We start from the raw sequence: 25,908 nt of genomic DNA, 5'->3' as shown, positions 1-25,908 counted from the left end.
TTGTCAGGAAATTTTGCTCTGTTTCCTGACAAATCCCAATTCTTGGAATAGTTCCTGATGCATAGTGAGTACTGAATAAATAATTATTGAATAAATGAATAAACAAATGAATGTATTAAATTTTCTAGTTTTGTTATTAATGCAATGTACTTGGTTCCTTCCAATGACATATTAAAAGTACAATTTCTTCCTTTCTTCATTTTGCTGTTAATCTTTCAGAATAAATTATTCTATTTGTTCAATTTGGAGTCCCTTTCATGATGTTGCATTTGTTTGTCTCAAGAATTCCAATTTTGTTTAACATTATAAAATCAATGTTCTTTACCATACATCAGAATAAAGGGGGGAAATTAATAAAATAATCTCAAGAAAAATTCAACATCCATTAAATTGTAGAAAATCTTAATATTCCTAAACGAAAGGAAATTATAACAAAATGCTACATAATGGTGAAAAATGGAAGTCATTCCTTTAATATCGTAAACAAGACTATAGTACCTAGTATCACCACTTCTATTCAACATTGTCCTAGAAGGCTTAGCCAGCTCAACAACAAAAATGAAATATAAGGCACAGGATTAGAAAGGAAGAAGACTCCCCCCACCCGCCGCCAAAATCTATAGGTAAATTCTCATTGTAGCAAGGTTGTTGGCAGAAAAGCAAATCTACAAAGGACAATTGTATCTCATACATAACAAACATAGAATGTGATTTTTGAAAAGGAATTTATAATAGCATAAAATGAGAAAACTATGAATAAATCTAACCAAAGATTTGTAAGATGCAAAGTAAAAATTACAAATCATTATAGAAAGACATTAAATAATACCTAAGTAGATGGAGAAAGACACCAAGATCCTGAATATAAGGACTCAATATTTAATTTTATCTATTCATTTTAAATTTTTACTTATTGATTTTAGAGAGAGAGAGAAACATCAATTTGTTGTTCCACTTATTTATACATTCATTGGTTGCTTCTTGTGTGTGGCCTGACCAGGGATCAAACTCATAACTTCGGTGCGTTGAGGCAACCTTTGAACCAACTGAGCTACCTGGCCAGGGATACGCCTTAACATTTTAAGGATGTCAAATTCTCCCTAAATCAACCTACCACTTCTGTGCAGTTCTGAAAAATCTTAACAGATTTTAAAAAATACTTTGTGGAATTTGACGAGATGATTCTAAAATTTATATTGCAGAGGAAAGAGACAAGTAGAATAAGAAAGAAAAAAAAATTAAAGGATTTTTTACTTCAAAAATAATCAAAACAGAAAAACTGCTTTTATACTCCTAAATTACATTAAAAATATTTCTGAAGATCTCTGGTAGAATTAATATATTAAAAATTAAATTGCAAAAAAAAAAAGACAAAGGTCTTTACTTTTAAATTTTAAAATATTATTTAAATTTTGAAATAAAATTTAAAATAAAAAAAGCCAAGAAGAGTTCCAAATCCTTAAAATGAAAAAAGTAGAAATCAAGAACTATAAAAAATCTATTTTAATGAGATAAATAACTCAAGAAAAAGAATAAAGAGCCCAGAACTAGACACACACATTTACAGAGTTTTGAATTATGATGAAGCTGGCATTAAAGATCACTAGGGAAATGATGTACTTTCCAGTAAACTAGAACAATTCATTATCCAGTCTAAAAAAAATTGAAATGGGTTCCCTGCTTCACACCTTACACAAAAATAAATTTTAAATAAATTAAAAGTTTAGTCTCTTTATACTCCCCTCCCCGAAAATGGTAATGGAAAAAAACACAATAAAAAAAGTGGTTAAAAAAATAAAGAAAATTAAAAGCTTAGATGTGAAAGGCAAAACTATAAAACTTTTATAAGACAATATGCAAGAATATCTTTATTACTTTGATGGTAGAAAAATATTCCTTAAGACACAAACTATAAAAATCAAAACCATAGAAAATTAATTAATTTGACACTAAAATTAAGAAAAACCAGCTATCAAAAGATATCATAGAAACTATAAAAAGACAAATCAAAGAGGGAGAGCATATTTTCACAACATATATGTCATATGATTGGAATCCTAATCGTATTTTTAGAAGTCTTACAAATCAATAAGAAAAAAAAGAAACAAACTGACAGAAAAGTGAGTAAAAAATATAAACAGACCCGTCATAGAAAATGAACCTCAAATAGTCAATAAATGTATTTTTAAAAACTCTCAACTTGTTAGTAACTATGGAAATGAAAATTAAAATTATAACAAGATAACACTTTATACCCATCAGATACGCAAAAATTTTAGTCTTATAATGTCTGTATTGGCAACAATATAGAACTGTTGGGAACCGCCCTGCCTGGTTTCAGAAGCTGTAACCCCCCAAGGCTAAGGCTGAGTCAGAGACCTTGGGACCAGAAGCCACAAAGGAGACAAAGCTTATCTCCCTGGCAGGGGCGCCACCCTGCCCACTTTACTTTACCCTGCTTGGCCCTGAGCCTGATCAGGTAGCCAATGACGGGTAAGATTCCTCAAGGGAGAGATGACCTAAGACAGGCATGGTCATGAATGGGGCCCTCAGGGAAGGACTTGGGGGGCTATAGGAAAAGGGGGGTGATGGACCCTCGCCCCTCAGCTTTGACATGGCCTGAGTCCTCATTCTGTCTGCAAGAAGTTTCCTAATCTCTTGGCTGCCTTACTTCCCCTGCCTGACTTAAGCCTGAAACAATGACGGAGGGTGGGCAGTGCAGCCCTGTGCTGGAAGGGGCAGGTTCCCCTGGGCGATCAGGTCTAAGAAAGAATGCATAAAACCCTGTGAATCCTGCTTTGCTAAGAATGTCCTCAGTTTTCTGATAAGGTTCCAAGCATAAATGACTTTATTCCCCAAAGTTTTATAGCCTTTCAGCTAACTGACCCTGACTCAGAATAAGCACTCAGAGTTCTTTGTATGTTATCTATTGTTTGATCCTCACTGCCTGACAATGACTGATGAGCTTTACCTGTGTTCCTGTGCAAACTGAACCCAATAAAAGCCCATTGAGGAAAAGGCTCCTGGCCCCTCTCCTTTGAGAGTTTGGCCACCTTTCCTCCCCAAGCAGATCATGTCTTGGTAGACTTATTCTCATCCATGGTGGATGGGGGGCTCTGTGGGCAAAGTTCCCCCACGTAGAACAACCAGAACTCATATACAATGTTGGTGGGAATGTTAATTGAAACAACTCTTTTGGAAAATATGCTCACATTATCATAAAGTTGAAATTGTACATACTCTGCCTGCAATTTCACGCTTAGACACACATGCTCATGCAACAGGAGAATGTATTAGAATGTTTTTAAATAATATTGTTCATATTAGGAAAAAAACTGGAAGCAACCCAAATGTATATCAATAGCTTCTAGCCTTGCAGTTAAATACTATATAGTCATTCACTCATATAGAAAATGAGTGAATTAGTTTATGCAAAACGTGGGTATATATTTTAAGGGGAAAATTCAAGTAGTAGAAGAATATATACATTATAATTCCACTTATATGACATTTCAAAACAAAACTTGCTAATATCATTTTTTAAATGTTTTATTATAGAAACTTTCAAACATACACAAAGTAGAGAAGCTGGCATAATAAACCCCATGCATATGTTATTTAGCTTCAACAAATGACACTGTTTCTTTTATATTCTCCACTTCTTCCCACCTTGGATTGTTTTAATGTAAATCCAGGATTTTTGTCATTTTGCCTGTAAATACTTCTGTATCAATATTGTTTAGAGACATAAACTAGCCTGGTTTTTCATCTCAAAACAGATCCTTCCTCAAAGCACCATGTGTTACAGTGAAGTGACTGCAACAGAGTCTGTGAAGGGTGTTCTGTTGGAGGAAGGACTGAGGAGCAGGTGCTAACATGTTTTTTTTTTTTACCATTGCTTTTTATTTTTCATTTTTAATTTTTATTGTTATTCAGTTACAGTTGTATAACATGTTAACTGGAGATTACAACATCTGGGTCAAGGAACCCAGCAGGTGTGAGGTCCCTAAGGGGAGGTGTTTCCAGGTCAGGATATCTTTGAAGAAATTGCAGACATGCTCAGCACAGAAAGAGCAGTTTGTAAAAATACAGATGTATGGGCCTCACCCTCACAGATCCTGAATCAATAGGTCCAAGGTGGAACCTGTGAATTTGCATATCCACCAAGGTCCTGGGTGATGCTCACACTGCCGATCCAGGGACCTACTTTTAGTAGCACGTTCTAGGAGTTTCCCAAAATCTAGCTTCTGTTCCCTCTCTAAACGTATCTCAAACCATTTCCTCTTCCCTTTTCATGTTCTGGTGGTGCCACTTTCTTCAATTTCTTTAAGCCAACAATTGTGTTGCTGCCTGCCTCCAGGACTTCCAATTTGCTGTTCCCTCACCCTGCAACACTTTTCCCCACACTCTACTGTGCTGGGCTAACTCCTGGTCATCTTTTATGTCTTAGCTTAACTACCACTTTTTGGGGAAACCTTCCGTAATGTACCTACAAGGTCTGGTCAGTTAGCTAGATGCCCCTCATTTATAACATTTATCACAATTGTAATTATACAATTATTTGTGAAATTTTTGTTTTATTATTTGGATTCCTTTCTAGATCTAAGCTCCATGAAGGCAGGGGATTTTTCTTGTTCACTCCTTTAATCTTGGTGCCTATAGCAGTACCTGGTTCATAATTTTCACTTAATATTTTCTGGATGAATGAATGAAAAAGGTATCTAGATTTTCCCAAAAGGAAGAAGAAAAAGCCCCTAAATAATGTAATATTTAAAAATATTTACATAATATTTTACATTATAATTATATATAATAGTGTGGGGCCAAAGTAGGTTTACAGTTGTTCACATGGAAAATAATACAATAATTAATAAATAATAAAATAAGCTGTTTCACGTTCTCACAACTGTAAACCTACTTTGGCCCCACCCTGTATAATTATTTATAATACTTTAAAGAATTCTGCTGTTATTTAAGATAAACATATTTTTACTTATAACTAATTTATGTCCTCAGCACACTACTTGAAGGCACAGGTCCAGAAGTACCAATAGAAAAATCTAACAGGCTTCTGGTCAAGATGGAGGCATAGGTAGACACACTTTGCCTCATTGCATAACCATAACAAGGAATACAACTAACTTAAAAACTAAAAACACCCAGAACTGCCAGAAAATTACCTAGAAAAACATCCATAACTATATGGAAGTCTATAGTCCCACAACCAAGGATTTAAAGAAGCTATATTCATTCAGACAGGTTAGAGGGAGCAGAGACAGGGAATCCTGGCAGAGAGGACATGGTGTGGCATTGGCAAGCCAAGGGTGGTGAGGCAGGGCTGCAGGAAAAACAGGCAGTCCCACATTCATATGGTGGATAAAAATCAGGGACACCTTGTGAGCAAGCAATACCAGCCCCAGGCCAGACCACGAAGCCCAGGGTTCCAAGCGCAGGACAAATAAAGCTGCATAACTTCTGGCCATAAACCCAGTGGGGGTTGAGACACTGGAAGAAACTGCCAGTTTCTCAGGAGAGCCCGGGAAGTAGCAAACCCACCTACTTTGGGAACCACAACCAAGACAGCAGCTGGACAGGCACCAGTCACATATGGGAAGTAGGTGAAGTGATTGGAAAAGGGGAGAGTGCCAGGCAAGCCCCCAAAAGTCAGCCAGCAGCAGCATTGGCTCCTCTTTGACCCCTCCCCACATGGAGCCACACAGCCTTGAAGCAGGTTGCCCTGCCCTGGCAACTGACCAAGGCTCTGCCCCACACAATGTAATTGGGGCACTAAGACAGGGAATCAAAGCAGCTGTACCTAGTACACAGACATAGGGAGGCTGCCAAATGAGGAAACAAAGGGATATGGCCAAAGTGAAGGAACAGAACAGAACCCCAGAAAAAGAACTAAGGGATGAAGAGATAGCCAACCTATCAAACGCAGAGTTAAAAACAGTGGTGGTCAGAATGCTCAAAGATCTCACTGAATATGGCAAAAGCATAAGGGAAAAAATGAAGGCTGTACTAAGGGAAATAAAGAAAAATACATAGGAAACCAACAGTGAAGGGAAGGAAGCTGGGCTTCAAATGAACAATTTGGAACGTAAGGAAGAAATAAATGATCAACCAGAACAAAATGAAGAAACAAGAATTCAAAAAAATGAAGAGACTTTAAGAAGACTCTGGGATATCTCCAAAAGGGCCAACATCCAAATCATAAGGATGCCAGAAGGAGAAGAGGAAGAGCAAGAAACTGAAAACTTACTTGAAAAACTAATGAAAGAGGACTTCCCTAATTTGGTGAAGGAAATAGACACACAAGTCCAGGAAGCACAGAGAGTCCCAAAAAAGTTGGACCCAAAGAGGTCCACACCAAGACACATCATAATTAAAATGCCAAAGATTAAGGATAAAGAGAGAGTCTTAAAAGCAGCAAGAGAAAGGCAGAGAGTAGCCCACAAAGGGGTTCCTATAAGACTATCAGCTGATTTCTCAAATGAAACTTTGCAGGCAAGAAGGGGCTGGAAAGAAGTGTTCCAAGTCATGAAAGGCACAGACCTATAACCCAGATTAGTCTATCCAGCAAAGCTATCATTTAGAATTGAAGGACAGATAAAGTGCTTCCCAGACAAGGTAAAGCTAAAGGAGTTCATCATCACCAATCCCTTATATGAAATGTTAAAGGGACTAATTTAAGAAAAAGAATATTAAAACTATGAACAATAAAATGACAACAAACAACTATCAACAACTGAATCTAAAAAACAAAAACGAAAAGAAACTCAGCAAACAACTAGAACAGGAATAGAATCATACATATGGAGATCATTTGGAGGGTTATCAGTGGGGGGAAAGGGGAAAATTGGGGAAAAGGTATAGAGGTTTAGAAGCATAACTGGGTAGGTACAAAATAGACAGGGGGATGTTAAGAACAATATGGACAATGGGGAAGCCAAAGAACTTACATGTATGACCCATGGACATGCACTAAGTGAGGGGATTGCTGGAGGGAAGGGGGTACCGGGCAGATGGGTGCATAGGGGGAAATATTGGGACAACTCTAATAGAATAATCAATTATATACTTTAAAAAAAGTAAAATTAAGCAGCCAAAGCAGCCGTTGATATCTATAAAAGGTAAATTTGTGCTGTTTCAGAAAGTTGTGTACAAGCAAATATACTTAGTATGACCCAGCTGTACATTCCTGGGGAAAGAATTTGGAGTCAGGATACAAAATGGGATCATGGCCATTTGCTGTGAATTCCTGTAGACTCTTTCATCTGTGGGTAACGCATAAATGTATTTCATTTTCTAAGACAAATCCCCCAATGAAGCTATGCCCAAGCTTTAAACAGTGCTAGTGATACAGGATCCCATCCCTACAAAACAGCAATTTCTCCCACTTCACTAGGAAATCAACGAACATATGTAAAAATGATCTTTCAACATGCTAAACTAGACTGACAAGGACATAAGTAAAATACTAATTATACACAGGAGCACATAGCTACAAGGTTAGAGCCCCATTTCCAGGAAGACTTATTTTATTTCTTTGAAAATAGCAAAAGGATAGTTTTTCTTATTGACAGTTGGTGTTCCCATGTGGCAACCCAAAATGTCTCATTCTTATTTTAATGCATCTTGTTTATTTATTTATTTTTAGGGAGATGAGAAGGGAGGAAGAAAGAGAGTGAGAGAAACATCCATCAGTTGACTCTTGTCCCAATCAGGGACTGAAACTGCAGGCATGTACCCTGACCAGGAATCGAACCAACAGCCTTTTGCTTTGTGGGATAATGCCCAACCAACTGAGCCACGCCAGTCAGGGTTATTTTAATGCATTTTTAAAGAATCTTCTGGATCAAAATGTATGTTCTTGAGTTTGGAACTGGTAAAGATGTCTTTGTTTCCATGGAAAGCAAGCATGAAGGGGCTAGAGGCTCTTTCTACGAAACCCTATTCAATCCCCAAAGTACTAATTTTATCTTTCAAAAACGTGTGTGTGTGTGTGTGATGTGTGTATTGGGTAACATGTAACAGATGAGATAGTAGGAGGACTTACTGCTAAAAGAAGTTTGGAAAACACTATTCCAGTCTAACACTACTAGAAGTTAGTTCCAAGTATTACCTGTATTTTTAGTCCCTTTGTAATTACAGAGATATTGTGTCAGACTTTTCCCGTTGTTCATGTAATTCCATGGACTTTTCCCAGTTCCACTGCCTTCTCATTTAACCTTCAGTCCCGCATTTCTGACAGTCTTTTGAATATGGTCCCTTTAATTCCGCGCACTCAAGTAATCAACATCCTCCATAAACCAGTCACCTCTTCCATTTTCTTTGTCCTTGCTAGTGACCCCCATCATTCTACCAGGTGTCCAGCTTCAAACTTGTAAAGTTTTTTACTAATCCTTCCCAGTTAGTTAGTCACCAGTTCAGCTTGATTCCTTTTCTCCTAAGTATTGCTTGTTCATGTCATTGTTTCCCCAGTGCTCCCACACCAGTTGTATCAGAGCATTTGATGCCTGGGATAGCTTCTTTAGTGGCCTCTCCACTCCATTCATTTCTGGCCTAACATTCTTCCAGATTGATTCTACCTAAATGCTCCCTTTCATATTGTTACTTTCCTATACACAAATGTGGATGGTATCCACTTGGTTCTGAAACCAAGTCTAAACCACTCTGCTTTGCTTTCAAGGCTCTTCAAAATCATCTCACTCCAGTCTTTCTAGTTCAATGAGTCTCCTTCCTGTCACATAAAAATATTTCAATTCCAGTGTCTGTACCTTCATATGAACAAGTTGAATGCATCTGGCCTAAAACAACCCATTCCTTTGCCTACTTCTTCAGTCTTTTCCCTCATCTTTTCTCACCCGTTACCCCATGTTCTCCACATAGCCAAGTACTTGCAGTTGCCTGAGAACACTTTTCTCTGGGCCTTCGCACTTGCTTTCCTTTTCCTCAAAATGAAGTAGTACCTCCCATGTTAACTCTTTTTTTATCCTGCACTCCAGGCAAAGTAACCATATTTTACTTTGAGTTATTGCATCCTATACATACTTGTATTACAGCTCTTATTACACAATATTGCAACGTTTTGATTACATTTATCTGGTTGCTCTGTTAGCTTTTGAGCTACCCTCTCAGAATAGTTTTAGACATGGTTTCAAAACAAGGTCCTTGACCTCAAATAACACACAATTGTTTTGTATTCCTGGTGAATCACTTTAGTAAATCCATAGGTATTTGCTGAATGAATGAATGAATGAATGAATGAGTACGTTTCTACCTAAATCCTCCTCACTCTTCAAGGTTTAACTAAAACCCAAATCATCTCTGAAGCTTTCTTTGACCTTTCTAGCCCTTCATCCCTTCTCTGAAGACTGATAGTTCTTATGGTTGGTACTATAACAATTAGGATGATTTCTGTAACTGGCTAGCAAGCTCCTTGAAGGCAAGGACACATGTTACACTTGTATTGTCTCAGTCATTGCATTGATCACAGTGCTGAGCACATTCTAAAGGCTAAATAAATATTTGCTTTCTGATTAGAGTTATGTAAATTCTATGCTTAGGAAAAGAATGATGGCTAATGGTCTACTTGAAAAATTCTAAATTTTTTCTTAATAAAGTTTAATTGCAATTATTAAATTAAGCACTAAAATATTCAGTGAATACCAACTAATTCCTGGTACCAAACGAGTGGTAGGAATGCAGGTATGAATTCTATCAGTAAAGAAATTTTTCCCTGGTAAAATTAGTATTGTTTCATGGAAGCTGTGTACATTTTTTTCACCTTTAAATTTGTAAATTTATAATTGGCTAGCTAAGTAGTTTCTCAGGGACCACCAGATTACTTTGTTTTGGGGAGATAGGATCTTACAGTTCTTCCTGGCTGATTTTTCTCACAGGAGCACTGAATCTATTTTTTAAAATCCTCACCTGAAGATATATATTTACTGATTTTAGACAGAAAGGGAGGAGGGATGGGGGGGAGAGAGAGAGAGAGAAACATCGATTGGTTGGTTACCTTCCTGTTGGGAACTGTCTTGCCTGGTTTCAGAAGCTGTAATCCCCCAAGGCTAAGGCTGAGTCAGAGACCTTGAGACCATAAGCCACTAAGGAGACAAAGCTTATCTCCCTGGCAGGAGCGCCACCCCTGCCCACTTTACTTTACCCTGCTTGGCCCTGAGCCTGACCAGTTAGCCAATGACGGGTAAGATTCCTCAAGGGAGGGATGACCTAAGACAGGCATGGTCATGAATGGGGCCCACAGGGAAGGACGTGGGGGGCTATAGAAAAAGGGGGTGATGGACCCTCGCCCCTCAGCTTTGACATGGCCTGAGTCCTCATTCTGTCTGCAAGAAGTTTCCTAATCTCTTGGCTGCCTTACTTCCCCTGCCTGACTTAAGCCTGAAACAATGACGGAGGGCGGGCAGTGCAGCCCTGTGCTGGAAGGGGCAGGTTCCCCTGGGCGATCAGGTCTAAGAAAGAATGCATAAAACCCTGTGAATCCTGCTTTGCTAAGAATGTCCTCAGTTTTCTGATAAGGTTCCAAGCATAAATGACTTTATTCCCCAAAGTTTTATAGCCTTTCAGCTAACTGACCCGGACTCAGAATAAGCCCTCAGAGTTCTTTGTATGTTATCTATTGTTTGATCCTCACTGCCTGACAATGACTGATGAGCTTTACCTGTGTTCCTGTGCAAACTGAACCCAATAAAAGCCCATTGAGGAAAAGGCTCCTGGCCCCTCTCCTTTGAGAGTTTGGCCACCTTTCCTCCCCAAGCAGATCATGTCTTGGTAGACTTATTCTCATCCGTGGTGGCGGGGCCCTGTGGGCGGATCCCTCCACCCCTTCCTGACCTGACTGGGATTGAACCTGCAACCTGTTGGGGTACAGGACAATGCTCCAACAGAGACACCCGGCCAAGGCTGAACTTTTTGTGGTAATTGAGATTATTGTGGTCAAGAAATGGGGAGAATGAATTCTGAATGATCTGGTCCAATTTTTTTTGTCCAATTTATGTCCATAAATTAGTGGTTTGGATAAAACTAATCTAAGTAAGTTGTGTTTGTACCATAAGTTGAGTGTTCACTGGCTTACTTAGATTCACCAGATGCCACTGATTGGTATCCTTCGTGGTTCTGTGATGATGACCATCTCACCAGAGTCCCAGGCAGTGGCATCAGGCACGCTCAGAGTAGAAGGGTAGACACTGCCCTGGGTTGTTCAGTTTCAACATCTTGCCACATCTTAAGGCAACAGTCTCACTTCTGATTTAAACCTAAGTTTCTTGTTTTCGTTTTTCTTTATGGATTACTTTACTTAACATTTCTTAGTAAACACTATGGGCCAGAAGCTGGGCTTGGTGCTCAAGATACAAATGTAAAACAACAGAACCCCCACCCTCAAGGAGGTCATTTAGATAACCAGATAGTAATTATATGCCATTGTAGAAATAATATTTAATATTACTTTATGTTGCCTTTGAAAAGCAAAATTTAATATATGAATATATTTTTGGACTAGAATTCCTGGAATCAATAGGCATATATAAAGAAAAATAGTATTATTAATATGATTGCTGTCCTATAATAGGAATATTTTGTAAGAAAAAGATGAGGAGTGCTTACATACCTAGAATAAGTGTTAAATAGTAATGAAGTCATGTTCTAGTGGTAATTCAGTAGTAGGGAGGCAAAGTAACTCTTGTAGGACTCTAAATGTCAGCAATTCTCTACAAAAGGAATATACTTCAAGCACATTATTCACATATTATTACATTATAGTATTACAGGTAGCAAATGTCACCCTGGGGCTACAGCTGGATCCACATTTTGTGGGTCCTGAAGCTCGTAAATGTGGAAGGTCCACATAAAAAAATAAAATAAAATTAGAACACAAAATTAGGTATAGCTTATGTAAATGAGGAGCCCTGAAGCTTAAGCTTCATTTGCTTCACAGAAAAGCTGACTAGTAGGCACATAAAAGATGAATATTTTCTCTACTCCTCTGTTATACTAGAGAAAGACTTGGACATTAGGAAGAATAGTATATATTAAGCTGATACCAAAAAGTTTATAATAAATATAATACCTGTAATATGAGTCTCTAAATTGATCTTAGCAATGTCCTTATTCTACCTTTATTCTATCAGCTTTCATTCTATTCTTTGGCTTTCTTTAAAATTGAAGAAATATCACAGGTATTCATTGAGTATAGATCATAAATACTTTCTTTTTTTAAGCTTCAAGTTCAGCCTATAGACTTTTGCTGTGTGATACCATAGTCATTAGCCATGTGCATATTGAAATATCACTAGTACAACTGAGGGACTGAACTTTAAATTATGTCAATTTTAATTAAAAAAACTGATATTCAATTCACAGGAACTACTATAAAAGGACACATGGACAAAATCAAGGGGGAGGGTGGAGGTGGGGGAGGGAGGGGGGTTCAGCTGGGGTGGGGTGGAGGGATGGGGAGAAAAGGCATACGACTGTAATTGAATAACAATAAAAATTAAAAAAAACTGATATTCAATTCAGTTACTACAAAAAATTTAAGTTTGTGTGGAACAACTTGCATATGTCAATCTATTTTTTCAACTCTAAATTTGATAAAATCTACATGCAGTTTAATTATTTCCTAGGAAAATTTAGTAGCCAAATTAAGATGTGCTGCAATTGTAGAATTCACATTGGATTTTGAAGCCCTAATATGACTAAAAGAATGTAAAATATAATATTAATATTGTTTACATTAATTATATGTTGAAATGATAATGTTTTCATATGTTGGTTAAATAATATACATTTAAAAAGTCAATTTTACTCAGTTCTTTTTACTTTTTAAAAATGTGGCTATTAGAAAAATTTAAATTGCATATACAGCTAACATTGTTCTTCTATTAGACAGTGCTCTTTAAACTCTGGCTGTTTTTCTCAAAAGAGGGTTTATGATTTTTGAAACCACTTACAAGATAAATTTAGGAGAATTATGGTAGATGGAAAGCAATTACTAAGCATTACTGATGGGGCATGTTTACCTTACTTGAGGTGGTGGAATTCCTACCACTATGCAATCCAACTGTACTCTGGTTCCTTCTGGAACTTCTCTGCTCCATAACTTTTGAGTGAATCGTGGAGGTTGTCCCAGAGGTTCTTCATAGTACAATGATGAAGGTGAAGACCCTGGGGTGGTGTCTCCACCAGCTGCTTCACTGGCAGCCTGCTCAGCTTCACGCCGCTTAGCCTCCTGCTGTTCAAGGGCGTGATTCACTTCATTATCCCTAGTATCTGCAGGGATGGGGATGGGAACAGAAGCCCTTTCTCTCCTTTCTGATGTAGCTGGGAAACTGGAGCTATTTTCCTGCGTAACTTTGTTTTGAGATTCCAATTTGCTCTTGTGGTTTTTGCAGACACGAGGTCTAATCCGTTTGGAGCTATGGGCTTTGAAAAGGGAGGACAGCTCTTCAATAAAATCAGCAGCCTTATTTAAGAATACTTTTTTGGACTGGGCCTCTGAACTATACTGTAGCTTTGTTGCCTCCTGGGGACTCTCTTTAGAGCTGGTAGGACTGTGAGAGTTATCCTGGCAGAAGTTAGGGTCAAAACTTGATTTAGATGGGTGTTTCATCTGATCAGAAGAAAGACGTTTTCTAGTTTGAGCTTCATCTGCTTTCTCCAAAGGGTCATGATTGATGGCCAATCTGGCCAGATTGACACTTTCATCTAATTCTTCTTGGCTCAGAAATGCTGAAAGATCTGGAAGGTCATCTTGGCCTCCTCCTCCTTCAGCTGCTCCAGAAGGACTGCCAAAATGGAAAGGGTTGGAGGAAGGCTCTGCTCGACTCCTTTCATTGTTTCCCCGATGTCTAGTTTCTGCTAAATAGCTCTCTCTTAGAAGCTGAGAAATGGAAGTAGAAGCTTCTATGCTGTCGTCTTGCATGCTGTGAAGAATAATAATAATGATAATAAGTTTGGATCATTTTTAGAGAATAACAAGTCTATGTTTATTACAGTATGATAGATTCTTAAGAACTTAAAGCTTGAAATTTAAAAATGGCCTAATTTTAATACAAAATTTACTATAAAAATTTAAAGATTATTTTCAAATTATAAAATGAAGAGGAACTGAATGAGATTTTTATTGAAATTGGAAATAAAAACAAAAGAATTACCACTTTATTAAATTCCTTAAATACAAGTTCAATTGTTAAAGCTATGCTATGGCTATAGCAACATTAAATACAAATCCTAAGTTTTGATAATATCCGTAAAGGGCTTTTAGCTATAAAGTACTTTCATATACAAACAGAGATTTGCTCTCCATCCTCTCCCTTTTACCTTGAATGTAATAAAATAATAGAAATTGAGAGATATTGACCTCAGCCCTGACCAGTGTGGCTCAGTTGGTTGGGCGTCATCCTGCAAAGCGAAAAGTTGGTTCGATTCATGGTCAGGGCATGTGCCTGGGTTGGAGGTGTGGTCCCCTGGTCAAGAGGTCAGGGCACATTTGGGAGGCCACTGATCAATGTTTCTCTCTTACATTAGTGCTTCCCTTCCTCTTTTTCTCCCTCTCTTCCCTTCTCTTTAAGATAAATGAGTTTGGGGGGGGGAAGATATTGATCTCATAATCTCAACTGGTTGGTGACAATATAAACTTGATCTAACTCATGAAAATAAATAATACTTTTTTTAAAAAACGGAGACAGTTTAAATTCACTCTTGTTTATAGGATCAATCTGCTCTTGAAAACTATAATGATTTAGCCTTTTCAAAGAAGGTATAATTTAATTTCTACAAAGATATGAGTTAGATCCTAGGTTTTAAAACATCTCTTAAGTTAACATTGGTGAAGAGGGGAAATGGGAGACAGGAAAATGGGGGCAACACAGGACACTCTTCACTGTATACTCTTTCCTGACTTTTGAATTTTAGTTATATAAATACATTATTGACTCAAAAAATAATTTTTAAAGTCTTAAGAAAATGGTAAAATAACTTTAGTTATAAGTCCCCTGGACTAAAGATTCTGGTAATGAAAACCCATTTTATATTGTTAATATTATATCTATTTATTCATTCACATACTTACTAGAGGGATGGCAAACTTGTGGCCCATAGGCTGTTACTCCTCTCTCTCCTTAAAGATGCAGCTAGCTGATTACTCTTCCCATTGACCTTAACTTTCTTAACACTCTACTCCATCTGCTACCACCAATCAATCAGAGATGGTAATGGAAATGAAAACTATTTACCATTCTTAGCTACTAAGTGATGGGACTTGTGCTGGGAAGATGGAGAGGAAAGCAAACTCTTAAATCTTTTCGGGCTTTAAGATCCTATGATGAGACTTATTTCAGTTCATTCCTTATATGATAGCCTCACTTATATCACAAATAAGGCTTTCTAGGAACTGCTTTAGTTCTCAATCTTTTAGAGTGTTAATGCAAAACTAATCTCCAAATTGGCAAAGTAGGCAGTGACCCTGAGATGGCAATAGAGATGGCTAATAGGATCACCTACAGTGAAATGTTTTTCCACATGTTTACCACAGCTTGAGATTGCTGCCACTACTGTATCCACTTGTTTGGGTGAAATTTATTGTGTCTTTTTAAAAAAGGTTAATTGGGGAAGGGGGAGGTAGAAGAGGGTAAATGGAGGGGTAGGTGGTGATGGAATGAGACTTGACTTGGGGTGGTGAACACACAAGACAATATACACATGATGTATTATAAAATTGTACACCTGAAACCTTACATTTTATTAACCAATGTTACCCTAACAAATTCAATTTTAAAAAAGAAATAAAGAGGAGCCAAGGGAAAAAGAAGATTAATTGGAAATGCAAAAGTATTGGATGGGTACAAAGATTGATCTACAAAGATATTTATCGTAGTACAGATGATAATATTAAAAAAATTGGTACAAGGGTGGGGGGTGGGTGGATTTGAAAGAGGGTATAGAGGGGATAATTGGTAATGAAAAATACAATCAAAACAAATAAATAGAAAAAAATTGGAACCCTGTACAATAGGAAATTAGTTAATTAAATTATGATATACTCATCAAGTGGAACTACATGACTATTTTAAATTTAAATTTTAAGTGAACAATGTACAAAATAGTATATAAAAGTGTAATTGATATCCCAATTGAAAATTTGTCTTATTTGTGCATTAGCTCTATAGAAGGACAGTTAAAGATATATGAAATCAGGTACAAAGTACTATTTGAAAATGTACCAGTTGAATATCCTTCTCATTTGTTAATCAACTATGTCATTAGCCTACTTTGAGTTTCTGTATTTATTTAAATGTGAGGAAGAAACTTAAATGCTTTATAAGTCAGGATGGCCTTCTCTCGGCTTGTTGGACATTACTGCATATTGTGTTTTATTTTATTTATTTATTTTTTAATCCTCACCCAAGGATTTGTTTATTGATTTTAGAGAGATAAGGGGGGAGGGAGAGAGACATCCATGTGAGAGATAAACATCAACCAGTTGCCTCCTGTACGTGCCTGAACTGGGGATCAAACCCACAGCCTAGGGATGTGCCCCGACTGAGACACAAACCTGCAACCTTTTTGGTGTACCAACCAAGCCACCTGGCCAGGGCATACTGCATACTGTGTTTTAATGTTCCTTGTCTCTAAATATGTTAAGATGGCTTTTATCTTGAGCAATATGGAATGAGCATTGGCCTTGGAATCAGATCTGTTTTCAAATTCTGGCTTTATTTCTCAGCAGTTGTGTGACTTTGAAAATTACATAACTTCTTTGAACTTTGGATTCCTATCTGTAATACATGGATAATATCTATTTCTCAGGGGAGTGAGGATTAATAACATCATGAATGCAAAGCCCTTAAAATAGGACCAGTCACTATAATGGGCACTCAAATGATGTTAGTAAAAATCAGTACTCAGGGAAAGGTGATGGTAATGTTGAAGAACTTTGAAGAAGCTTATATTTATGATGGAAATAGAACAGAAAAGACTTACATAAGTAATCCCTGCTCGCTGCAACTATTTTTTTCTTTTTTAAAGAAAAGAAGCTAACTAATGTGTAAATTTGTGCCTGTTATGATGCTTATAGTCATGAGAAATTATTATGATAATAAATTTTTAGGTATTCAAAATAAAGGATCTATTTAACATTTTAATGTAGTATTTATTACCTAACACTTAGATCTGATTCTAATCCAAGTTCTGACACTTCTTAGTTGTATAAACTCAAGAAAATTACTTAACTTCTGTAAGCTTCAGTTTACTCATCTATAAAACACGTATAATAACAGTAGCCATCTCGTAGGTGGAAGTAATTTTTAAATGTGTTTGGCATTTAGTAAATGTTCAATAAATGGTAGTTACTACTATTACTAATACTACTATTATTATTATTTAACAACTATAGCCACATACCATGATAAGAAATGGAAGTGGAACTAGTGAAGTGACTTGATCCAAGGACAAACTTTAAAGAGAAACTAAACTTTTGATTTGTAGTTAATTCACATTATCTATATTCTCTTGATATACACGTAGTCTCATTAACAAACTGGGCTGCCTTCAGATCTTTGTACTTATTATCTCTGCTCCCTGTCCTCACCTCCCTTTCCTACCTTACTGGGCCAGGTCCTACATGGTCTTCAGTTTTTAGCTGAGACATCCCTCAGGCATTTTTTTCTTTTCTCTGAGTGGGGTACCTCTCCACTGGGCTCCTAAAACTCACAGTTCTTACCTCCAAATACAGCACTTATTACAATATATTAAAGTGGCCTGTTGACTTTTCTACCTCACTTTGTCTTCTACACCATCATTTCTATACACACACAGCACATAGAAGACGATCAGTAGATACTTGTTGAATTCTTTTGTTCATTAGAATATCCTGCTAAATCAATTGCTGTTTATCTTTTCTCTTAATTGCAGGAAAAAATAAGATAGATAAACAGAAATATTTACAAAGAAAACTTATAGACACAGAGAAAAAATATAAGTATATTTTGTATATAAGTATAAATATATAAGTAACTTCAAGGTGACTTTCAAATGCAAGTGTGTTTATAATGAATAAAATACATCACGGAGTTATGCTTTGTTTTCATGCCAGAAGTATCAAAGAACGTCTGATTATATTCAGAAACCTGGGTTTGTATCTCAGCTCCAACACTGAATAATTTTGCAAACTTGAGCAAGTCATTTAATGCATCTGAATCCCAATTATTCTCATCTATTAGGACAATAACAATTCTGTCTCAGAGGGTTCTCAGATATAAATGCATATGTCAATTGTTAATCTAATAAATATTATCTAAAATAAGAAATATGAAAATGTATTGCTTTCTCTTTAAAGCCTTAATTTAAAATCTGTTATAACATTTGTAATTTTAAAAAACCCAAAAAGACAAAAACAAAAACAAGCAATAAATAAAAAGCCCAAGTGCTATTATGGATATCCTAACTTTTACTTAGTTGTCCAATATTTATTGAGCATCTACTATGTGCTCTTCTGGGCACTGCGGATTCGACAGTGAATCAAAGATAAAGTCCCTGCCCTTGTGGAGTTGATATTGCAGTGGGAAAGATGTAAATGTTAAGAAAAAAAATAAAGTAGGGCAAGGGAATAGAGAATGATACAGGAGGGAGAAATGTGTGATCTTTTAGCTAGGAAGGTTAGGGGAAGCTTCTGATGCAGTGGAGAAGTTAGCCGTGTGACCATCTAGAGGGAAGAACGTTCCTGACTGAGGGAGAAGAAAGTGTCGAAGCCAGGGCAGGTGACTAGTCGCTGTGTCTGAGTCAAGCCAGTGCGCCTGGAGGAGAGTGAAAAAGAAGAGCAGAAGGAAAAGAAGTCACAAAAGTACAAGGCTAGATTGTATAAAGCCTTGCAGATCATGGGGAGGACTTTATCTTTATTTTATTAAACGTGTGAATGGGAAATCATTTTAAAGTTTTGAGAAGCAGATGACATGGGTTTGAAAAAGGTCAATCATGGCTGCTATGCAAAGAATCAAGTTAAAGGGAGCAAATGTGGAAACAAGCAGATCTGTTAGGAGACTATTGCAACATGCTATGCAAGAGATGGTGGTGGCTTGGATCGGTGAGTGGTTATCAGAGAGAAATGGTGAGAAATGGTCAGATTTGAGATATCTTTTGAAAGTAGAGCGAGTGTGATTTGCTGGTGGATTGAATGTAGAATATGAAAGAAAGAGCAGAGTTAAAGGTGACACCAATATTTATGGATTGAGCAGCTGGGGGAGTGGTGGAATGCTTTACTTGAATGAGCCAGAAGCAGGTTTCAGGAAAGGAAATGAAGAGTTCTCTTAGATATTTCATCTGGGGTATTCAGAGTGACACTGAATTTTCTCTCTTTCTGCTTCTTACAAAATTGAAACTTAGATTATATGTCAATTTCAAAATAAGAATGAGTAATTGACCTTGAAAACAGATCACGGTTTTGGTGAAATGGTCCTAGTTTGAAAATGAAACAATTAATTTGGCATAAATAATCATGACAGACTTTAGTAAATTGTGAAACTAATTTGGCCACATGGAAAACTTATGGAATGTTCTTTACTTTGCTAAATATCTCTATGTTTTTTTTCCCATGGATTTTTCCTAAAAAGAGAAAATTTTCCCTAAAAACATGCTAAAAATGTAAGAGTCTGGTTCAAACAAACAAAACCTGTTGCTGATAGCCTTGGGCACACAGTCGTGTGCAACAGAACGATGCTTGGGTCAGTGATGAACCGCATATTCAGAGGTAGTCCCATAAAATTATAATGGAGCAGAAACATTCCTGTCGCTTAGTGATGGCGTTGCTCTGGTAAGGTCGTCATGTTGTGGTCATGTCATAAAGTCCTAGTGCAAAACACTACTGTTTTGTGCTCTCAGGCTATCAGTATCAGCTAGAAATGCCTGGGAACTCACCTGGACCAGTGTGAGCTTTCCCACACACACCTCTTCTTTCTAAACCAATGTGACAACTGGCCAACCCTTGGGGCTCTTATTATGATACACGATGCCCTTCAGCAATAACTAATAAGAGACTTTGAAGAAAAAAGTTTTATAGGCCCTGGAACATACACAGTATGCTAGGGAGGCAACAGGAGTTCAAGGGAAGAGAGCAGGGGTCTGGGGTTTTGTTTTTACTGGGGTGGAGGGTGGGGGCCTAGGTGTTCATGGGCTCACCATTCATCGGTGAATTTAAAACAGAAGAACCATAAGTTAAGGCCTGGGAAGAGGAAAAAAAGCAAATGATCCAAATGGTCAGTTATCAAAATCAACATTTCAAAAACAAAGGCGCAGCAGCGTGGTGAGGCAGCTTGGCGCTTTATCTGATCTTGAGGCTGGCAATGCATTTATTCTAGATAGCCTTCGTTGAAGTGGATGCCTGGGCAATCAAAGGTTAAGTCAGGCACTTGCATTACAAAAAAAAAAAAGAAAACAAAAAACCCCAAATGTCAGGACTCACACTACGATTACTCGTGTGTTTGTGGTGATGCTTGTATAAACAATCCTACTGCTATGCCAGCCTTATAAAAATGTAGCACATACAATTAAGTAGAAGGCTATCATATCCAGGTTCGTGTAGGCACACTCCATGATGCTCGCATCACTGAACTGACTAATGACGCATTTCTCGAAGCACAGCCCCTTGTTAAGTGGCACATGACCGCATTTCTCAATTCGTGTAACTCAGCACTACTCTTCTGTAGGTTCTAGGAAGATCTTGTTGGAAATATTATTTGGTCTACCTCATCTTCTGGTTATGATATGAATATTTAAACTGGGTCAGTAGTCAGAGAATTGGCAAAACCTAGTATAAAGTAACTTGGGTTCAAATATAAATCTTAAAAGTTTTCTGGCTATGTAGTATCCTTAGATATTTAAAGAGAAAGCAAATCTGGTGAGGGCAACACAAACATAGCCTAGTGTTTAATAATTATGTTTCTAGAGCAATGGAATAGGAAAAGATAGACACATTTACCTAAATAACTCCCCTCTAAACTGAGGATGAACAGAACTACTCCGCTTACTTCATAGGTTTGTTTGGGAAAGCACTTTAGAAATTGGGAGCGCTATACAAATTTAAAGTAATCCTTTTTTGTAGATGTGTAATTATTATGCCTAGAATGTTCTTTAGGGGAAGAATAATCGACAAAATTAGTCTCTGCTCCCTCTCTTTAATGCTGGTATTGACTGGTTTGTCTTGCCTTCTATACCCCATGATGTCACACAAGAGAAGCATCAGTTTTCCTGGAGAAACTCCTGCTGGGCCAAGAGCGAAATCCCATTACTTATAGACTAGTCCTGGAGAGTTGGGTACAGATCACCTGTTTAAAATCTGGTTGCAGATGGAATGCACTTTGATGCAAATCCTTCTTCATTGTTACAATAGTCTGCCCCTCACTAAGACAGTGAGCATCCCCAACTTAGATTTATTTTGAGTCTAATCTTGCTATGACTGGCATTAACAAATTAGTATATATTACATTACCAGAGTAAGAACTTGAGACATATGGAAATATGTCAGTAAAATATGGAAATAAGTTCCATTCTTTTCATTTCTCTTTCAATTTGAAAGAGGAAAAATAGCAGATAACAACAAATACAGACAAATGAAATGTATTTATTAGAGAGAATGTTGAAATAAAGAGACAGCACAGATGATACATAGGAGAATTAGCGGGGATCTGTTACCTTAAAGGGCAGGGATTTAAAGTGTAAAAACAGATTTTTAGATAATAGGCTAAAAGTGAGTAAGCTTTGTTTTAATCAAATTGGTAAAGGTAGGAAGGTGAGAAAGCAAAGATTTAGTTTGAGTGAGAGAAGGGGAGGTAGGCTACTATGAAACATGCTGTGTATGTTTTCATGTAGAGGAGATAAGCATGTAGAGAACCACTAGTGCAAAAGATACTGAAGCCAGAGCCTGAAGTTAGTATTTAATCTGAAAGATAGCAAAGAAATAAGTAAAAGTAAATTCTCTGACCCACAAAAAGGCTGATGTAAAGCAAGCAAGAAGACTTCAGGAATCCAGGACTAAAAGAGGGTTTGGTGGTAGTCACAAAAATGCTAGGCATGGGACGTTTATATCGCTCTCAAGGTCTCACTGTTCATGACGAACTTAGCTATGAAATAGGAAATCCCGAATGAGAAACCTTTGTCAATCCCCATGAACTCAAAGATTCATTTTAAATAAGAAAAAAAACCCAAAACATTTTTGTCTTCCTACAGTCTCTTAATATTTCTCTCTCTCTCTCTCTCTCTCTGGTGATTAAGGATTTTAAAAAAGATAACTTCCCTAATTAAATTGTCTTAATACGTTTGCTAGATTGGGAGCGAAGCAAGTGTCTCGAATAGACTCCAGATCTCAAGATGTAGCTCTAGTTCAGGAACTTGGTGGGCAGGCTCTGCGGGCTCCTCCCACGGTGTGGAGAGTATTGTGACCCAAGCGGAGGTATGTGCAGCTCGTCAAGGTGACTCTGGTTACACACGAGCTCTAAGGACTCTTCAGTGACTGTACGTTCACTCACAGTAACTTTCGTGTCCACCAAAAAATTTATCTGCTGAAAATATGTTCTTAAATTTCTGAGCAGACCATTCTGTTTTTACTTGAATTTGTTTTCTTTAGGCAAAAGTGCAATGCTCTAGTAGTTTTAAAAGCTCTTTGTCAAGTATGAAGCACCGTAACAATTTAAGACAATACCTTGGCAGTACTTGATTTTTCTTCTATCTCCTAGGAGAGGGAATTAGTTAAAATCTTTTCACTTTTTTGTCTTGTTATAGGCAATAACACCACAAGACAACCAAAGCCTCTGTCAAACCTCAATGTCAGTGAAGGAAACTAATTATTCTGGGGTTAGTATTATTTGTCTTATATGCTTAGGCTAGTGAGCAGAGTTCATTACTCCTGTTACATATAGGAATTAACTGTTAAAAAATTTTAATTTTAAAACTGTCACCTTTTCATATACTAATCTTAGTTCATTAAAGACCTTTCACAATGAAGCCTGATTTACCTGATGTCCCATTTCTTCAAATGTAAGTCTGAAAAACTGTGAATTCTAAAACTTTGTCTGGATAAAAACTGATTCAATTACTTTTGTTCATGAATTGCAGTTCTGAGTCTATTCCAGTGAACACTTGTGTTTACCTTTGTAAACACATTGTGATAGAAATAGGTAAACAGAGTCTGTATTCTAAATTGATATATGGAAAATCAGTGTTTTAACATGTTATTATGAGTTCCCATAACATTAGCCATACTCTATAAGCGGGAGTTGAGACAAACTTCCAGAATTTGGATAGAGTCCAGTTGTTTGTTTCATAGTCCATTATTATAAGATTCTGTAATGTTTATAATTTTATCTCTTGACAAAGTAAGTGTAGTGTCCATGTATTTCAGATTTCCTGGGATGGCCTTGATTTTAAATATTTTGCTTGTTGTTTAATCATGCATCTGACAGCATATTTTAACTTTTGTTAAAAATACATTTACTATAGATATAAGTATAGACAACCTCGACTTCCTAGAAAAGGATTTTAAATTTTATGTGAATTTATGAGTTATTATTCAGGAGAGACTAAAACGTTAAGACAACTTTTAAAATTAGAGCTTGTAGAATTCATTTAATCATTGCCACTGTTAAACTGATTGAATCACAGTAATTTTTAGAGAAAGAACACAGGATAGCTGTTTTGTTTCTTTCAAAATGATTGATGCTAGCATCTTTAACAAGTATGACTATAAAATGTGTTGATAAAGTTTCTTAACAACAATACTGAGATGTTCACTTTTGGGGAATAAAGATACACACTAACCCATGTTCTCTTTTTCTTTGATTATACAGTTTCTAAAATATAATTCAAGATGTGAATTTAAGTACTGCTAATATTACAATGTACCAGGCCAAACAATTGCTACTGTCAGTGTCTTTCTGGTGCAGCTGGAGAGAGAGACAGAGAGAGAGAGAGAGAGGGAGAGAGAGAGAGAGAGAGGAGAAAGAAAGAGCAATGTCCTTTGAGCAAGACTTTCTGCAGCTGTTGTGTACATTAATCCAGGGAGCAGATCTCCCAACACTAAATATAGCAGGCATATCCTCTTACATGATAAAAAAATATAAAATGAAAATCTTTCACTATGGAGTCATATTATTTCAGCTTTGATTTCCTATAAAAAGGAACTAGGCATTGCACACATACTCTCTATACAAACACACTCATTTTAATAAATGAATGTGTGGAAAATTCTAATGACACATGCAGCATGTCGTGACTCTCTGTTGAGGTATTTTTCATTAGTACCAAAGTAGGCTCGTATCCTTGTGAATTCATCAATCCCCTCCAAAATCTTCGCATGTAGAGAACTTTATTTTTCATGTAATTTTGTGTCCCTCCATATATAATTAGAAAGTTATCCTAGGTTTTACTCTAAACAACAGTAATTAGGTCTCTGAAATATCCCCTCTTCCATTGTCAGTGCCTTGTTATCAAAACACACTTGAGAACTTAAATCTGAATATTACCTTTCTTTTTTTAGCTGACCCAGATGAGGATGTCCAACCCAGGCACTCCACTGTGACGACAATTATCCAGGGAGAACTTTTAGATGAACGCACAGGAGAAAAAGAAAATTCTTCACGCCCTTGGAAATAGAAAGTAGCTGTCCATAGAGAGTGAGGCGTTAACCTTAGTTTCAGTGAAGATGGCTGTAAGAAGCTGAACAACCTGTCGCCACCGGAGCCAGAGCATTTGTCAGCTCACAGGTCCCAAGTTATTTTGAGCTGTATAAACCATGTGCCTGTCAAACATTCCACCTGATTGGACAGGAGAAAACTGAGCAAAGGGATTCCGCAGCGGGGTAGCACCTATGGGTGGTGGTGGTGGGGTCAATCCATTTCTCTACCTATAGAGTTTTTCTTATAGCTAGAGGCCCAATGTTTATTGGTTTATGTTTGAAATGGATACTGAATTTATCACACCACATTCCATCTGTCAAAATGTGGCATTTTAAAACATATCAACATTTTTAGTTTTTAAGGGCATTATTTTAATTAATGGGAATTTTACTCTCATTTAATCACTGATATATTTTAGGAAATTTGGCTATGAAAATGAATGAAACTGAGAGTTTTTGAATGGTTTGTCCAAAGGCTAAGCAAAAGCAGAGAAGATAACCAACCTTAAAAGTTGTTAGAGATTACAGAAAGTATGTAGAGAAAAAACCATCAGCTTTAGAATAAGTCCAGTAACAAATGAGTATAAACATAGTTCTTCAGGGAAAAAGACTAATCATATGCTATTTAAAAGTCAAAACTACTATTAATATAATATATTACAACTCCTATTCATGTGTTAGTACCTGGAATATCTTTTTCATGTATTATTCTATGTCAGATGTCTTCTTTCATAAACACTACCAATCAATAAAAAAGAATTCTTAACCAAACCAACATTTGCTCAAACACCTATTTTGTCAAAGTATAGGTTCTTTGATATTAATTTCATTCATTTTCAGAATATGAATTTGGAAAGAAAAGGTTCACACCACAGCTTAGTACAGATGAAGAGTGAAATAACATCATCGATCTTAATTGAAGCCTGAGTTTTGAAAATTCAGAAAAATGCCATTGGTTATTTATTTTTTTTTAAGACTCATTCCTAGATTTGGATAGCATGAAATACATTGATTTAAATCTAGCTTCTTAATTAAATCACACAACTTGTAGGATTCTTTCCATTCATTCACTCAACAAATATTCACCTAATGTCTGTCATGTACTGGGCAGTGGATATAAAGCAGTGCATAAAATTTATAAAAATTCCTGACCTTATGGAATTTGCTAAGACAGCTTTTTATCCTTTTCAGTCATCTTGAGACTCCCTGTAGGATATTGAATA

General features: G+C 36.8%; 1 protein-coding gene across 3 annotated transcripts in view; it reads right to left on the bottom strand.

Moving 5' to 3' along the window:
• Positions 1-25,908, bottom strand: part of MYPN (myopalladin) — a 112,253-nt gene that overhangs the window by 67,515 nt on the left and 18,830 nt on the right. The window contains exons 1-2 of one of the 3 annotated variants that reach the window (XM_024561176.3): positions 24,534-25,017; positions 13,047-13,949 (exon numbers count right to left, since the gene is read on the bottom strand). The exons of 1 other annotated variant lie outside the window; for it this stretch is intronic. In XM_024561176.3, coding sequence (XP_024416944.2) covers positions 13,047-13,948 — 902 coding nt within the window. In that variant the 5' untranslated portion in view covers position 13,949; positions 24,534-25,017. Of the gene's footprint in view, positions 1-13,046; positions 13,950-24,533; positions 25,018-25,908 lie in introns of those variants that run through there. One more of the 3 variants, XM_053922952.1, reaches the window with a different exon arrangement.

The sequence above is a fragment of the Desmodus rotundus genome, chromosome 4 (genome assembly GCF_022682495.2).
Source record: "Desmodus rotundus isolate HL8 chromosome 4, HLdesRot8A.1, whole genome shotgun sequence".
NCBI classification, from domain to species: Eukaryota; Metazoa; Chordata; class Mammalia; order Chiroptera; family Phyllostomidae; genus Desmodus; species Desmodus rotundus.
Note: the sequence above shows the minus strand (reverse complement) of the source record. Positions and strands in the feature narration are given on the sequence as shown.